Below are 18,273 nucleotides of genomic sequence, written 5' to 3'. Positions count from 1 at the left end.
GTTTTTCCTGTTTCCTGCTACCGCATTTAGTTTTTGCCTCACTGCCTTTATTTTACGACTCATCTTATAACGAAAAGCAAGTGGGTTTGAACATGAAAAGCAAGTGCGTACCTCTTTTGCAACTTTATTCTTACTCACCATGCTTCGCCTTGTAGCTTCAGTTGAGAACTCACTCAACAGGTCATCTGCGTCATAAACTGCATCGTTGAGCTTTTCGAGCCAGTGCTTGACTTGATGGTTATGACTTTGCTGCTCCGCTGCATCCTGAAGTACAGCTTGGATTGTGGAAACAGTGTCCTTGAGTTTTTCAAGCTCAGCTTCGACACCCCATAGTGATCCAATCTCTTGGAAAGTCTGAGAGCCCAAATTTTCAATCATTTTCCGTACAAGACCAAAGAGGATTACTTCGGCCATTTCTTCTTAGTGGCTGAAAGGAATGCTGAGAGAGAGAGAGAGAGAGAGAGAGGAAAGCTAAGAGAGGATTGGCTTGTAGTGATGAAGTGTGAGTGAAAGTAATGTTGCTGTGAAAGAGGGCTGAGTTAATGAAGACGAATGTCTTTAGTTTTCTTTTTCATTTTCTTGGTACAATAATGCAAAGAAAAAGCAACCAATACTATCAAGAGCACATGAAGCACAATGTGAGTGTTGGGCCCCTTCTGCACCGAAAGAAAATGGGTAGGACAGAGGCTTAGTTGGAAATTTTGTCCACTAGCTGGAAAATTTTTGTTGCAGTCTTATCATCATTCTAATGGAAGACCATGTCCAAAAGTTGGGCCCCTGAGAACTGCACTAAACTCATGGTTCTGTAATTTTAGCTAACCAGTTTTTGTTTTTTTTTTTTTTTAAATAAAAATTATATTTTAGAAAAAAGTTTTTTTTCTTTTAATGGCTTGAAATTTTGATTTAATGGACATTGGATAGGTTGTCCAAGATCAATAGAAGTAATTATTAAGGGATCGAGAGGTGTTGCACCTAGTGGAATTCCTCCCAAGTCTCTTAAAATAAACTTTTCTCTCTTTAACATTTCACCTTTCACTTTCTTACCTTTGTTTTTTTAATTTACTTTTTTATTCAAAGATTGAGATTGAATTTTTTTTTTTTTTTTTTTTTTTTTAACTCTATATTCCAACTATCAAAAGAAATTGCAACAGGTGCAATCTCAATCTATAATAAAAAATATATAGTGTTATCCAAAAATGAAACCAGCTGTAGTAGATTAGAAAACATAAAGAGAAAGCAAGAGTGGAAAAAGTCATAAAGAAAAGATAGCAATCATTATTTATGTATTCTACTTTATTTCAATGTAAACACAAGGCCTTGGGCCCCTTTTGCACCGAAAGAAAATAAGTGGAACAGAGGATTACTTGGAATTTTCTTCCCTAGTTGGAAATTTAGTGGGTCAGTCATATCATGAATTTCGCATTTAGTCCAAGAGTTGAGCCCCCTGAGAATTGCACCAAACAAGCCTTACTAATTCAAATTCACATTTAAATTTCAACAACTAATTGCGTGATAATTGATAAAATGATGTTTACAAAAAGTTTGGCTACAAACATGTTTAAAGTTTTTTTATTTCAACTTATTATGTAAGAATTTTTATGCAATCAAATATGTGGTAGTTAAAAAAACTATTCACGTATACTTATAGTCAATGACATTTTTAATTTGGTTCAAAAAAAAAAAAATTTTTAATAAATTGTGACTTGATTAAATAATACACATAATTAATCTTATAAATAGCCATACAATAGATTGAATAAAAACCCTTGCAACTCAAGTTTGATATAAACCTAAATAATACATATGAATTATTTTATGTATCACCATTTAATAAATTCCGCCAAACCAGTTTTGGGAAAATCTTTCTTTGTATGTGGTTTTAACCTTGTCTAAATACACTAGGAAAAATAATCAAGTGCTCAAAATAGCTTTTTCAATAATAAAAAAGAGTGCTAAAAGGGCTCTAAATGACAATGCATAAAACCATTCGTAATTATTATAAAAAAAATAAATGTTTATATACAGCTTGGGTTGTAGGAATTTTTATTCGACTTGGTGATACTACAAGTTCTCAAAGAGATATTTTTAGGGGGAAAAGAAGTGCGAAAATTAAAATTTTTTCTAGTAGTAACATACTTACATTGTAGATCATTTTTACAAACACAAACATTGAGATATTCGAAAAAAAGGAATCCTCTTGATATTAACAAGCCATGGAAGAGACTAAACCACCTGCCAAGTTTTATGCCTTGACTAACTACCCATTGTCTAAATCACATTGATCACTATGAAGTACTGGGCAGGCTGGAGTCATGATGCACATCATAGCTAACAAAATCACAGCCAACAAAGCCTGTACAAACTAACATAGAAAATAAACCAAGTATGCATGGTTGAAATGTTGCCCACCACCAAGTTATGTGATCTACTTGCTGTCAGTAAAATCTGCTTCGATCACATCATCACCATCAGCTGTTTTCCCAGTTGATCTTGATGACCCTGGTGCAGTAGCAGAAGCAGGATCAGCATCTGGTTGGCCAGGCTGGCTATAGATTGACTGTCCTAGTTGCATAACTTCTTGATTTAGTGCTGCCATTGCATCTTTAATGGCTTGGGTTGATCCACCAGAGATTGCATCCTTGAGCTCGTTCACTTTAGCCTCTACTTTCTCCTTCACTGGGCCAGGAACTTTGTCTCCCAGCTCTTTAAGTTGCTTCTCAGTTTGGTACAATACCGAGTCTGCTTGGTTCTTTGTGTCTATGGCATCCCTCTTTTCCTTGTCTTCCTTTGCAAACTTCTCAGCTTCCTTAACCATCTTATCCACCTGCAGTTATTTTTATTTTGTACATCCAAAGTTGCAATTTAGTAACATAAATAGAATAGGTTTATATGTGGTAATAATAGCTTCAACAATAACAAGTAGTAGAACATCCTTTTATCATGGTTAATATGTGAAAAAGCATAGCTACTTGAAATGCTGAGATTCAGAAAGAAAAGAGAGATATAGGAGGTTCTTTGGAGAACATGATAGCATCATTGAAGGGGATAAATAATTAAATATAAGAAAAAAAGACCCCAAAGTTAAAGACCAAGAAATAAAAACAATTAGCATCATTTATCAACAAATTAGCATAAAAACAAGAAGAAAAGAAAAATCATTTTTGTGCCAACAATGGCTATGGTTCTAGGAGTACAATATATGTAACCAGCAGATGGCTCTAACACAATTTTTTCTTGATTTACTTGGTGTGTAGTGAATCTAGTGATGTTTATTCTTTTGAGCTATTATGAAGGTTGAGGAATAGTTATAAGGGTCCTTACGGTAAGAAATGTTTATTCCTCACTTTAAGGGAATCCTTGTAATGAATATGCAATCAAACAACTAATTAGCTATTGTGTTTTATGGTTCTAGGAGTATACCATATGCAAGCAGCATATAGCAATAATACACAAATTATTCTTGATTTACTTGGTGTTTTGTGACAAAATCTCTCATAGTTCTGCAGTTGCCTTTGTTATGTATATTCAGTTATTTCTTATGTAGTTAATTGATTATAGTCAGCTAAGATAGGTTATGCTAGTCTATTTACCCACAAATTAACCACACACATTGATTTCAAACTCATTTAAATAACAAATCTAATTTGAACTTCAACTTGCAATGGCAAGCTTGCAATATCAATAGTTTTTAGAAACATACCTCATCACTTGGCAAGGTGCTAGCACCAGTTATGGTTATATCCTGCTTCTTTCCGGTTCCCTTGTCAATAGCAGTGACAGAAAGGATGCCATTAGCGTCAATATCAAATTTCACCTCAATTTGAGGAACTCCTCGTGGGGCAGGTGGGATTCCATCTAAGCGAAAGCTTCCAAGGGATTTGTTATCCCTCACGAACTCTCTCTCACCCTGACAGACATTAATCTCTACACTGGTCTGCCCATCTGCCGCAGTAGAGAACACCTCTGATTTGGAAGTCGGCAAAGTTGTGTTCTTTGGAATAATCTTTGTCATTACACCACCCAAAGTTTCGAGTCCTAGAGACAATGGAGTGACATCCAGAAGCACAATGTCACTAACTTCTCCAGCTAAAACACCAGCCTGAAAAAAAAGTTGACTGAAATAAATATTGATGCCTCAACAATTTACGCAATATCAATAAGTATTTCAGCAGATAATATCAGAAATAGAGAGTTATAGTCATTTATTTTTCAAATAAACTAAGAAAAAAACTTAGAGCATGTTAGAATAATGGTTAAATAATTAAATTCACCATTCTAGTAGCTTAAACAAGAAGTAATTTATCTTCATATCAGAGAGTTCAACTGCTCTACCTCCTATTAAAAAAATTTAAAAAAAATCCTACATTTTGCAACCCACTTAGTGGTAATTTATCTCTACAAGATAAGGACAAACCTGAACTGCAGCCCCAAGAGCAACAACTTCATCAGGATTTACAGTCACATTGGGCTCTTTTCCAGTCATCTTCCTCACAAGCTCCTGAACAGCTGGGATGCGAGTAGAACCACCAACAAGGATTACTTCATCTAAATCTTTGAAGGAAAGATTTGCATCTTTCAAGGCAGTTTGAACTGGCCCTCGTAGCCTAAGGAAAAAATAGATTTCAGTTGTAATCCACTGAACTTATGCAGGCAGACAGTTATTCATATTGACAAAAACACACCCTTTTAAATCAAAAGGCAGCAAACTCCAGCAATGGAAATCAAACACATACTGATATTTCATATGAGAATTATTCCATTTTGGAACACGCATGGAGGGCAACCACAGTGTAGCAGTTTTCAACTTACATACCTGTCTAGCAAATCTGAACATAATTCTTCAAATTTGACCCTTGTCAGGGTGGTGTCAATGTGTTTTGGGCCATCTGCAGTGGCGGTAATGAAAGGTAAACTGTAAAAACAGAAAGCTTTTCCTCAGTGATCATGCCAAAGAGAGAGATCCATTACTAGAAAGAAGGCATAGAAATTGTCACATACCTTATACTGGTCTGAGTCAGAGATGACAGCTCCATCTTTGCTTTCTCCGCAGTCTCTGTGAGACGCTGTAGAGCTTGCTTGTCTTTCAGAAGGTCTATTCCTTCATCTCTTTTAAAGTTTTGGGCAAGCCAATCAACTATTCTCTGTTCAAGATTATAGAATATAGACATGTAATTTTAGTAACAACTAACATACCAGAAATCAAAGAATAGCAAAATCTCTATTCGTTTGTCTTGTTCAAACCTTGTCAAAATCATCTCCTCCTAGATGAGTGTCCCCTGATGTGGAAAGTACCTCAAATACTCCATCTCCAACCTCAAGAACTGCAGATTTAAAACATAACAGACTACAACAATCACTGACTAACAATTTCCTTGTGCACCAAAAGAAAACTAGTGAAAAATCATATCTGATGAGTATTAGTGTGCTATTTTTAGAAAACTATAGTCATATTTTCATAATTCTGGTAAAACTATCTTATACATGCTGTTTGATTGAATTAAAGGACTAGGATCCAATAGCAATGGTAAGAAAAAGGTAAAAGTAGTAAAAAGGCATAGTGTTCAAATGATTGTATGCTACCTAACTACAGTTGTGTTAAATCAAAAACCTTTTAAGAGATCAGATGATTCAAAATCACAAGGTCCAGGTCACTCTTTTAATCTATAAAACTGCTTTTCGAAGATTGAATTTCGGGAATCACAAAATACCATATCTTCACTGAATGCTTATTGACACATGTCAGGATCGCCACATTACCACCTTGTGCTTGTTAATTTGTTTCATATGTATTCCTAAGACGCTAAGACTTTCCTCAATTCTTTTTTGGGCAATCTCCCCCAACATAATACCTGAATATAATACTTAAAATTACAGTTGGGGAGCACATGCCAAAGCAGCAATATAGGTAAAACATTTTACAACACTGTAAATAGAGCTTCCAAACTGCAGCTGGAAGAACAACATCCGAACCTGAGCTATATTTCATGCAATGGTATAATCCCACAAACTAGAAAAAATGAGCTATGCCTTGTAAAGATCAGCCAACTTTTATCTAAAGACAATGACACCAAGAAGTTCCTGAACAAGAAATCCATTTCAGAAATTCTCCTCAAATAATAGCTTGATTTCAAGTTACATTAAAGGGCATAGCCAAATCAATTAAAATATTCATATCATTGCCCAAAAATCCCAAAATGCTATAGAGAGAAGTCCTGACTCAATTCATGAGAAAAGTTGAGGCATGCTGATTATTTCTGATTGGTCGTGGTTTTTTTTTTTTTTTTTTTTTTTTTTTTTTTTTTTTTTTTTTTGGTTGTGTCAGAAATGTAATTTGTACAGGATGATGGAAGCTTTAATTTGTTCTTTTGCTAACAGCCAAGCTGCTAGTTGCTCTTTATCAACAATAAGTCCCAAGGGGCTCATTCTATTTTTGTAAATCCTAAATGGTCAATGCAGCCATTAAGTTGAACTAGATTGAAGAACCCAACGTACAACACCAAAGGAGCTGTACCTAAGTTTTATGGAATAGTTTGCAGCAAAGCTGCTAGTTCTCTGTAATCTGCCTGAAGAATTCCTCTAGTTGGGATAAAGATCTTATCATCCCCCAAAGAACAAATGAATAAAGAGAGTGAATGAGAGGAAATCTGTCATTCTTAACCTATGGTCAAGCAAAAGCATCCATATTATCTAATACCTAAGACAGCTAGGAATAGATACAAGAATAAAAGCCACACCAAAATATGGAGGAATCACTCACACATGTAGTCATCTCATTTGTGTTATTGCATACCCCTACCACTCAGATAGTCAAGCTGGGAAGAATTTCAAACATTAATATTCGTCAAACTCACTGAATTATAACACATAGAATGAGTGACTTGGAACTTGAAAACCTCCAATTTAACAGACATTTGAGGCAATGACCAGAATTCATACATGGTGGATAACCCAAAAGATTCTACTTCACATACGCAAATGGAACAGCCTGACTACAATCCACAAGGATAATTCTCTATAAAATAAGTAAAAACAAACATATGAGGTGGATTAGCCGGAGAAAAGGAAAAATGTCAATGAACTCTGCCTTACTCCTCTCATAAAAAGGGCTATGGGTGAGATTTTTCAACTGGGTGTGCATGTAACGTACCAACAACAAAGAAAAATCCAATAAGAGGAGTAACAAAGCAATTGGCATACCTGAAACGTCAAAAGTACCACCTCCAAGGTCAAAAACCAGGATGGTCTCATTGTTTTTCTTCTCAAACCCATAAGCAAGCGAAGCAGCAGTAGGTTCATTGATTATTCGCAGGACGTCTAACCCTGCAATGCGACCTGCATCTTTCGTAGCTGTCCTCTGCGAATCATTGAAGTATGCCGGCACCGTGATCACTGCTTTACTCACCCCATCATTCAGAAACTTGGATGCATCCTCCACAAGCTTCCTCAATACCTGTGCAGAAATCTCCTCAGCTGCAAATTGCTTGCCTATGGCCGGACATTCAAGCTTCACATTGCCATTTTCGTCCCGCACGACCTTGTATGACACCTATATTGGAATATTGGAATAATGGTTAAATGATTAAATTCACACTAGTTTATCATAGTATCAAACAATTGATCCAAAATTCCTATCTCTAATTAGTCAACTACTAGTTAAAATATTATAAAGATTAACAATTTAAGCTTTTTCAATAAGTAATAGTTTCTCATGATATAAGACATCAGATGATCCAAATTCAAATTAACTCCAACATACTAATAATTAAATGATTTTATTAAACATTGTCTATCATGATATCTGAACATGTGATAGCATACTAATCGTTATAAGAATATAAAATTATCAAAATTTACCATTTAAGTGATAGTTTAATATGATTGCATAACAAGTAACATCTAATCCAAATTCAAATCCTATCTATAATCTACTAGTATTTAAATGATAAATTTTACAGTCATTTATAATAATATATGTTTGATTCCCAAAAAAAAAAAAAAAAAAACCATTCAAGATTAATCAAAAAATTGGGTTTTGATCAAACAATACCAGAACATGTCATGGTATCCAACAAAGCAATCCTAAGTTCCAATCTCCAAATAGCATACTAATAGTTAAAAGATCATTAAAACTCACAGTATAAGCTCTTGTGAACACTAATCCAAATACAAATGCTGTCTCTAATCTACAAATTCTGCCTCCAATTTACAAATGGTCAAGTTAAAATACTAACTTTACAGTAAAAACTTTTAAGAAAAGTGATAAATTTACCAACCTGCTTGGCCTCCTCATCCACTTCAGACATCTTCCTCCCAATAAACCTTTTGACAGAAAAGAAAGTGTTCGCAGGATTCACCACAGCTTGTCTCTTAGCAATTTGCCCAACAAGCTTATCACCATTCTTAGTGTACGCCACCACAGATGGTGTCGTTCTCTGCCCCTCAGCATTAGTCACAATCGTTGGCTTCCCACCTTCCATGGCTGCAACTGCACTGTTAGTTGTCCCCAAGTCAATACCAACCACTTTCTCACACACCACCACATTGTTGTTCCCATTTCTCCTCCTCCTTCCACTACTACAACTACTCCATTTCGTTTTTGGTTGCTGACCGAAGAACAAGTTTCTTGAGCTGGTGATGGTACACCGAGTGTTTTTGCTTGGCTTATGGGAACACGAAGGATAGAAGTGGATATGAGTTGGTGTTAAAGTCGCCATTTTTTTTTTCTTTTGGGTTTGCTATTTGCAAAGACTTGAACTTTTTGTGTTTGTGTGATAATGCAAAGAGTGTTTTGGGTTTTGTAATAAGAGAGAGATAAACATGTGGGCACTTCTGGAATGCTCTGGGTTTGCTTAGTTCGGTCACTTGCTGGGACTCTGTAGAAGGTTTGGATTTTTTGGAAGGAACAATAAAGAAGCGCCTAGAAAGTCGAAAGCTTGGGACTTTGAACTATTTCTAGTAGTCTCGTTCCGCACGTGTGACATGGTTCAAGGATTGGGAAGAGTAAAGATTAAAAAAATATATAAATAGAAAATATTTTTTCTTTTCTTTTTTTAAGATTGAAATAGAAAATTTCTTGGTCATTAGATTAGATGGTAGTAAAAGAGAACTAGAGAATGTTAAGGGTTCGTTCAACCCAAAAACTTTGCTAATTTGGCCCAACCCAATATCTTGGATTTTGATTAGTAATATTTTTAAGCCTAGTAAACTAACCCAATCAATATTTTTAAGCCTAGTAATCTAACCCAATCAATATTTTTAACCCAATCAAGTAATCTAACCCAGACATTGCCATTTTTATTAGACCTTGGCCTTCCCACCCCTAACCCATACTCATTGATCTGCCTTACTTTGCCTCACTTCCCACTTTGCTTATGGTAGGCAAAATTCTATTTTTTTAAGGAATTTCGTCAAGCACATAGTCAATAAATCAACCAAATAACCAGTAGAAGTATAGAACAGTTATCATTTCACAAACCCAGATCACAAAGTTCTACCTTAATACCATATCCAACACAATTGCGCAACTTCTGAAATAAATAAAAAGCAAAAACCAAATACTTACTGACACGCACAGAGAACTAAAGGGATGCTTGAACTTGAAGGAGATTATGGCCATGGATTTCTCTGCTACTGCTTTAGTAACTACGGTGTCATAGAAGAAATTTGTTTTATTTATTTTAAGAACTTGGTTTAGAGCTATACTTGTTGGATATTTGATTTTTACCATAAAGCTCCACTGAGATAGTGAGGGGGTATTTTTGTCTCAATGGAATATGTAATCCACGTGTGCCAATAATTGCATGCCAAGTGTCCATACTTTTTAAAATTAAATGGTTTGGTTTAACTCATATGCCATGTCAGCATACCGTTGAGCCACGTAGGACATAAACTAACAGATATTAACAAAAGAACAAAAAGTATAACATTTTGTAAAGTTTAAAGATGAAAAACGAATTTTTGTAAAAATTTAGGGATAAACATGATATTTTACACTTATTTTTATTAGATCTAACCCAATTCTCACATGTTGGGTTGCTTAAAGATAACATGAATTGGATTAGCTTGGAGATTTCTCAGCACAAAAAGGATGGGTTGATTTGAAAATACTACAAATCCAATCCAATCTGACTTATAAAAACTCCAACTTAGTCAATTGAAAGAAATTAAGCCTTTTTATTCAAGAAATACAAGTTAATAATGTTCTTTGAGCTAAGATTTTCCAATTTCCACTAAAAACAATTCTTGAAAATTTATGCCCATATGCAAAAGAATAGTTACATTCAACTTAAATATCGTACGCTAGAAAAATTGAAAAAAGTAAGATGTAAAATAAAAAATAGAAATAAAAATTCACTGAAATGATACACTTACATACCTTCTAATGGAGATATATTAATACTAATAGTACAATATAATATAATTGGTACATTAGATTGAGAATGCATGATGATGTGCAAAAAGTGAAAGGGAAATTAAAAAAATTAATGTGATTCATTCTAATTCAAACTTTGCACAGTAAAATTACCAAGATGATATTAACCCTTAACAATTGCAGTATCTGTTTTTAAATAAAGACATAGCCCCATGACTCCAAAAAAAAAATGACGATATAATAGGTATTTGCAATTTGTGAGTGAGGGGTGTTTTTGCGAGCCCCTTCGTCCTCCATCTAAGTTGCGCAAGAAAAGCCCAAAGCCAATCCTAAGAAATAGTGAAACTTTATAGTTTTTTTTGCCTAGGTGTAAGTAGGTAACTCGCATCTTGTTTTGGGATTTTTAATTATGTAATCATTTTTCATTCTCCCAAGAAAATTATTTACACAATAATACATCCATATAGGAGTAATTTTTTCCGTGTCCAAATTTGTTGCATGATACTTCAAAATGAAGACAAGGACCATAATAAGACCATTTTTACTAGTTTAACATTTTAATGCTTCATTGTTGGGAGTGTGTCATGGCCTGTAACGAAATAATTTTAGAGATTGTAACTTGTAACCCAAGCCTCTCCACTCCAACAGTAAAAGTCTACATTGTCCATCATTGCCACTTTTTTCAAAGTGATTTACATTTTATGCTTATACAAGAACAGTTCAAAGAAAATATTTTGGGATAAACTTGGGTCCAGTCATCACTGTATATTGGACACATTAAGATTCAAACACGTGTCTAATTATGGACACTCTGAATTCCACTGTGTCTAATGCATTCTTGCTCTAGGCACAAGCCATGTTCATCTTGTAAAACATGCAAGTGACAATAATGTGAAATTTCTCTATGCAAAAGGAAAAAAATAAATTTCATGACATGTTAGATATAAAAAACTTGTACCTAACACTATAAATGGTAACAATCTTGTAAGCCAAGTATCTAACACTTCGTATACACACGAATGTCCTCATAAATATTAGGAAAAAAAAAAAATAATAAAACATCTGAAGAGAATGCCTACTTAACTTATTAAATCTGTTTCTCCAAAAAAAAAAACTTATTAAACCCAGGGAACAAGCTAATATGTGAACAATATTATCTATCTTGGCGTGTTTTGACCAACTCAATATTACTTGTTAATCAATATATCTGTACTAAATTAATCATGAGATCATAGGTTGCTCCTCAGAAGATTTATTCGATTATGAAAAATAGAAAGCTAAGATTTTATGTGGCCTTGACACGTTAGATATATATTGTTCTGAAATTGTCACATTCAAGCTAATTCACTTAGAGTCATAGGAACTACATGCATTTGACCTATTTATTATGTCGTTGGTTTATCCTATGACTAATAAATAGGTTATATACAAATCTATTATTATATTAAAAAAACCATAATTAACTCATCCTTATAATCTCATTGGTAAACAAAATTAGTTATCAAACTCATCGATAGGATGAACCATTGACATAACACAATGTATTCCACCTCTTAGATAGAAATAAAAACTAAAATATGAAATTTACATGATATCTTAACCTCTAATGTACCTACCTCTTTATATATGTAGGCTAATTTCTCTTTTCTTCTTACATTCTCTACTTCCTCCTTGTTAGAACTTTCTTCCTCTTTTATTTCTATTCACCTTCATCAATGGCTTCTGTCTTAAAGTTGTTCGTCATCTTACTTATATTCCTTTATTCTTCCAACCCATGCAAGAGCTCTAATGATAATAGTTTTAAGTTGGATGTTGATTCTCCTACCTTCAAAGATTCATTGAACTTAGCTATGAGTATTCTTCAAAATACAACCTCTACCATATCAAAATTTCAAAATCTTGTCAAAGATTTTCGGCTCTCCAACATTCTCTCTGATTGTGCTAAGTTGTTGGATTCAACTCAAGAAGTTCTAGATTGGTCCCTTACCAAATTTCAGAATCCACATGGTACACGTATGCATGCATGTATATTAGTTACTCTTTTTTATTTTTTATTTATATATAATTATTTATTTTTACTTTGGTGTTTATTTAGATTATAAGCCTTAATGTGACAACATATACTTGGACTGTTTCTATTTGGTAACAATTGTGTTCTAACAAAATTTTTTTTTTTGAAGGTTGGCAAAAATAAAAATAAAAGGAGAATAGTATTGGAATCTATAATGCCAAAAGGAAATTAATGTAAATGTGGCAATAATTATTAGCTTGCAGCATAAAACCATGACATGTTAACGATGAATATTAGCATTGGAACAAAAATCCTTTGTAAAAGGAAAACTAAAGAAGCATGCATATATACTATCCTTTGTATATTTTTGGATGGCTGATAGTGTCTCAAAAATTGTTATATAGTCTCCGCTGCAATCTTTGGCTATAATATCCTCTGAATCTCTGATCCTCACGGGTCATCAAGGTGGCCACCGTAACGTTCTTTTATAGATCGTTCATACAAAATAAAGGAGCATTCATGTTTATCATGGTCCCTTTTATGTCTCACCACATGTATAGACTCAAAACCACAAGCCTTAAAATTGATTTTGTGCTGTCAAAAAAAAAAAAAAAAAAACTGACGTTGTTTTCTAGAATTGTTCACACCATTTTCTTACAATTACATAAGATGATAAATCGTTATTTGAATAATGTTATTTTAACAAGGGTACACCATGGATTTTACTTGGTAATTTATTTTATTTACAGTTGATCTTTAGCAATTCTATATTTTCAGTGTTTGAAAATTCTTAATTGTTCAATAATGAGGGAATTTTTTTGTTCTTGTTTTTGTTTTTTTTTTTTAATAATTTGAAAACCATGATAAAGCTACTAAAATGAATCAAACTGCAAATGACCAAAACTACACTTTTAATTAATAGATGACGGCACTGCTCAATTAGAAAATTTTCATTGACATGAGCTTTTGTTTCTGTTTTTGTTTTTACAAGAAAAGATATACTAACATGTAAAGTTCCATAACAATTACAGATTTTGGCACCAGTAATCTAAAGTTTGATCTCCAAACATGGTTGAGTGCGGCCATCACAAATATTGCCACATGCAATGATGAACTTGTTGGCACTAACATGAGTATCATCTTGAAAGAAAGCATAGCAATGAGCTTAGAGAAAGTAACCATATTGGTTACCAATCAGTTGGCTTCTGTGCAACAATTACCTAATGAGACAGTTGATGATGGTTTTCAATCTTGGTTTACTTCACTTGACTGGAAACCCATGGAAGCAAGTGAGATTTCGGTCAACATTACAGTGGCTTCTAATGGGTCTGGTGATTACAAGACAATCATGGATGCAGTAAAAGTTGCGCCATCTAAAAGCTCAGAACGTTTTGTAATTTATATCAAGAAAGGTACCTATAGGGAATTCGTGTCTATTCCAAGTGACAAATGGAATATGATGATGGTTGGGGATGGTATCGACCAGACTATAATTTCAGGAAATCGAAGCAACACCACTGGCTGGAGAACATATGGATCAGCCACATTCGGTAATTAAAAAATATCAATATGTTTATAATTATATTCTCTCAATGCAAGATTAATCCTAAATCAAAAAAAAAAAGAAAAAAAAAGGTGTATAAATATATATATATATATATATATATATATATATATAGGAACAATTAACTCCTTGTTTTGAAAATATAAATATGTTTATGTATTTTGTGCATCAAACCGATTTCTATACAAGGTAAAACTAATTTGGCCAAGCACCATTAGTGCTAAAAACTAAGCTTATGCAAGGACTAAGAGAAGATACTAAAGGTTTATATATACAATATTACAAAACATTGTTTATTCTAAGATTTTCATATTGTATATTCTGTTGTGCAGGTGTTGATGGTAAAAACTTCATAGCAGTGAACATGACATTTGAGAACACTGCAGGGCCAGAAGGAGGCCAAGCTGTGGCACTTCGATCAGACTCTGACTATTCAGTCTTCTATCGTTGTGGTATAAGTGGTTACCAAGATTCATTATACGCACACAAAAATCGCCAATTCTATAGAGAATGCCAAATAAAGGGCACTGTCGATTTCATCTTTGGTGATGCAACCGCAGTCTTTCAAAAGTGTGATATTCTTCCAAGACAAGCTTCGCCAGGACAATCCAACACTATCACAGCTGAAGGCCGAGAACAAGTAAATGCCACAGGTGGCTTTTCTTTCCATATGTGCACTATATCTGGGGATTCAGATTTAATTTCTTCAAACAACCCAACTCCTACATACCTTGGTCGACCTTGGAAGACATATTCAAGAACTGTATTTTTGCAATCATACATGAGCAACATCATAAGGCCAGAAGGGTGGCTAAGGTGGAATCCAGCCTTTGAATCCACTTTGTTTTATGGAGAGTACAACAATACTGGGCCAGGTGCAAACACAGACAAGCGGGTCAAGTGGCCAGGTGTTCATATTTTAGATTCAACTCAAGCTCAAAATTACACAGTTGATCAGTTTCTCCTTGGCAACACATGGTTGCCTTCCACTGGTATACCGTTCGATGGAGGATTAGTAGGCTAAACAAATGTATTACCAAAAACTATGATAATAATAAATAAAACGTGTTTAGAACTTTAATATGCAATCCAAATGATAGCAATAGTATTCGTAGCTTTAATGCTTTTGTTCATATATATATCATAATGTGTTTGAAGTTTTAATACTTTCTGGTTGCTTTTGGTTAGGCAATGTAGCAACGACAACCATAAGGGGGTAACAATTTAACTGTGAGTATATATTCACTCAAAAGACTACTCAAATCAAATTCTAATTAACTCAATTAGTAAAAATTTTTTTATGGTTAAATAAAAGATCTTGAATTAAATCCTAGAAATTAATGATAAAAAACAGTCATTATAGAGCAAACACGTTTCAAATCCTATAATATCTCTTAAAAACTATAAATGTAAATCAAATACTCGTGGGATTACCCTTACTACCACCAGAAACCTCCTTTCTAATTCAGCAACAAATAAATAAGTAACTAAAATAAAGAGAAAGAAAACAAGACAAAATTTTTACCTTTTATCAGAATGTGATCGATAATATCAAATATTTTATTTTGCATGGCCACATGCACATGATGATTTAGCTAAGACCTGATAGGCGTTTTGAAACAAGCAAAAATGTCTCACAATAAAAAGACACTTCTTTATTTTCTCGTAGGAGGGGGGATGCATTAGTTGTTATTTCATCTCTACAGTCACCAGTTGAAGTGAGGCAACTATCAGCTGCAACAACTACAGTAAAGTAGTCACCACCTTTCCATGCATCCTTTGCATATTCTATATCGCCAACAAGAGATTCATAGAATTGTTGGCAGAATTCATACTGCGGTTTTAACTTGGGGTCCGAGGTTTTATTGACGAGTAAGCCAATGAAGGCAAAGGTTTTATTAGCAGCAACTTCTGCTAAGTGGATTGAAATATTGGTAAGGCCAACGAGGTCGATTGTGACTGTTCGAGGATCGGATTTTAGGGCTTTCAAGCAAAAGGGAGGATCTCTATGGGGAGAGCAAATATCATGAAGCACACCTTCATCAGCCTTCACACTTAGCCGTGCACTTGTTGGGCAAATCAATAGGATTGCTAGCATAAGAGAGAGCAATAAGGAGGCACAAATGGATGGGGCCATTTCTTTCATACTTTACTATCAACAATTTTTGGGTTTGATGTATAGGGTTTCGAGGGAAGCTTATGTAGGAGTTGTTATTCTTTCAAAATGGGACAATTATGACAAGAAATCTGAGGGTATGCTTACTAAGGAGGTGTATTCAGCTTGATTAGGTCTGTTAGGAAGAGAAACCATTTATTTTAGGCACATAATTAGCGTCAATTGGTGCCAGAAAAAAAGTGTCAATTGCATTGTACCATAAAAGGAGGGGTAATTCTTTTTCCTTTCTTTTAAAAAAAAAAAATTGAATAAAAAAACACACACACACAAAAAAGGTGGTATGAAATATTAACACAACCATGGTAAAGGAGGGGCAATCTAGAGAGAGAAAAAAAGGATAAAACATTTCAATAGGTGACATTCATACCAAATCCTATAAGTTATAATGTCTCCGACTATTGAATTCTTAGCCAAACGTTTCTATAATTACCCCTAGTTAAGAGGGCAGCTTAAACAAAGGGATCGATTTTGAGGTGATCAGCTCGACTCAATATCATTCCGCCAAGCTGACTTTTGAAACCGACTTCACATAAGCTATGTCATTATCTTGTTAAAATCATAAGGGTGTGGTAATGTTGACATAAGAGAAGTATTTTCTCTTCACCATACCATCGCTTTTGATGTTATTGTTGTTTTTGTTTTTGGATCATAATACCAGGATTTTTTTTTCTTTAGGGTGACTTATGAGGTTCATTTTATTATAAATAAAACCTTCTGAAACGATTTATCTTTCTTTTTTATATCCTATCTGACTTGCCCTCCTTTTATAGTATACTAGCAACTCTGATGGCTAGTTCATCGATTTTGATAGTTTGTTTGAAAAATTTTACTCATCATACCAATTATCTAAAAATATTTTAGAATTAAAAATATTTTATTTCAAAACAAACAAAGGCATACAATCACACGGTACTATTTTTTTTCTTTTAAATAATGTGAAAGTACTTAGAGGTGGGAGGATTTCTATCTCTTATATAATAATAGATTTTTCTTTTTCTTTTTTAAATTTTTTTTTTAATAGAAAACACATAGTAATAGACCTCAATAACGAAATTTATGGTTAGATCGATCTACCATCCATGTGAGATGAGAGAATATCATATGACATCATAACTTTGGAAGGAAGAAGTAAATTCATGGGTGTGTCATGAGTGGATCTAGATTGCTATCTTTGGAAGGAATTGAAAAATTATTATATACTCTATAAGTATAGCAACGTGATACTCCCTCAATAATTAAATTCATAGGTGGTAGGATTCATATCTATATGAGAGGAGGAAATATCAAATTGCTAATTTTGGAAGAAAAAATTATTAGATTCTCCTAGAATATGGCTTACATAGTACTCCTTTACACATGAATAATGGATCCACCATAAATCTAATTAATAGAATACATTATAATGTGAAAAGTGAAAATACCATATCTTTATTTTCTCAAAATACGGAATAATTACTCCTTCAAAAGCACCATATAATTTGCTATAGATATTTTTTTGATAGATTTAAACAAAAAAAAAAAAAATGATAGAATAATTTTCTTAGACCTAACATTTAAGAGCTTGATTCATATTTGTATAGCCATTCATGTTTTTGCAAGATATTGAAGGTATGAAGCTAAATTAATTAAGATTTGAATTTCTAAGAATCGTATAAATCAATAACTAACATTCTCTCATTTATTAAGAGAAAAATGTTCAAATCCCCTACTATTGTATATATTGAATTGTAAAAAATAAAAAATAAAAATTTGAATCACACTTGTACTGGCCAAAAAAATGTCCTTTGCTTTTTCCAAATTATATATGTTTTATTAGTTTAATTCATAATTTTACAAATTAATTAGTTTAACTCATCATTTACGCGAGCACCCTTTTGGCCAAATGGAATTACCTACTCAGATAAACTAAAAGGTCAGGATTTAAACCCTGGTCCTTGAAGTGGGCGGGAAAGGTTTTTTTTTTTTTTTTTTTAAACGATAAATTAAGAAGAAAATAAGGTAGCAACAATTTATGGCATTATTTTATTCCAATGGTTTATGTCAATGTGAAGAAAACCTGTAACCAACCAGGCCAGCTGAGTAGTAAAAGCAATAGAAACAGTCACCTAAGGTCCCAAGTAAAAAAAAGGCTCCCAAATTTTAACTAATAA

General features: G+C 33.6%; 3 protein-coding genes across 3 annotated transcripts; 1 reads left to right on the top strand and 2 right to left on the bottom strand.

Moving 5' to 3' along the window:
* Window positions 1-2,150: 2,150 nt before the first annotated feature.
* LOC115984127 (stromal 70 kDa heat shock-related protein, chloroplastic-like) lies at window positions 2,151-8,942 on the bottom strand. The gene is made up of 8 exons (XM_031107043.1): window positions 8,274-8,942; window positions 7,198-7,546; window positions 5,242-5,321; window positions 4,999-5,141; window positions 4,814-4,912; window positions 4,415-4,604; window positions 3,701-4,099; window positions 2,151-2,824 (listed from the first exon to the last, which is right to left on the bottom strand). The coding sequence occupies exons 1-8, from the start codon at window positions 8,712-8,714 to the stop codon at window positions 2,426-2,428; spliced, it is 2,100 nt and encodes a 699-aa protein (XP_030962903.1). The 5' UTR covers window positions 8,715-8,942; the 3' UTR covers window positions 2,151-2,425.
* Window positions 8,943-13,662: 4,720 nt separating this feature from the next.
* LOC115987535 (pectinesterase/pectinesterase inhibitor PPE8B-like) lies at window positions 13,663-15,375 on the top strand. Its single transcript, XM_031111109.1, has 2 exons — window positions 13,663-13,933; window positions 14,280-15,375. The coding sequence occupies exons 1-2, from the start codon at window positions 13,663-13,665 to the stop codon at window positions 14,969-14,971; spliced, it is 963 nt and encodes a 320-aa protein (XP_030966969.1). The 3' UTR covers window positions 14,972-15,375.
* A 90-nt stretch (window positions 15,376-15,465) lies between these two features.
* On the bottom strand, window positions 15,466-16,217 carry LOC115987536 (pectinesterase inhibitor-like). Its single transcript, XM_031111110.1, has one exon. The coding sequence runs from the start codon at window positions 16,091-16,093 to the stop codon at window positions 15,539-15,541; it is 555 nt and encodes a 184-aa protein (XP_030966970.1). The 5' UTR covers window positions 16,094-16,217; the 3' UTR covers window positions 15,466-15,538.
* Between the last annotated feature and the right edge of the window lie 2,056 nt (window positions 16,218-18,273).

The sequence above is a fragment of the Quercus lobata genome, chromosome 4 (genome assembly GCF_001633185.2).
Source record: "Quercus lobata isolate SW786 chromosome 4, ValleyOak3.0 Primary Assembly, whole genome shotgun sequence".
NCBI classification, from domain to species: Eukaryota; Viridiplantae; Streptophyta; class Magnoliopsida; order Fagales; family Fagaceae; genus Quercus; species Quercus lobata.
The sequence above is the reverse complement of the archived record's forward strand: the minus strand, read 5'-3'. Positions and strand labels throughout refer to the sequence as shown.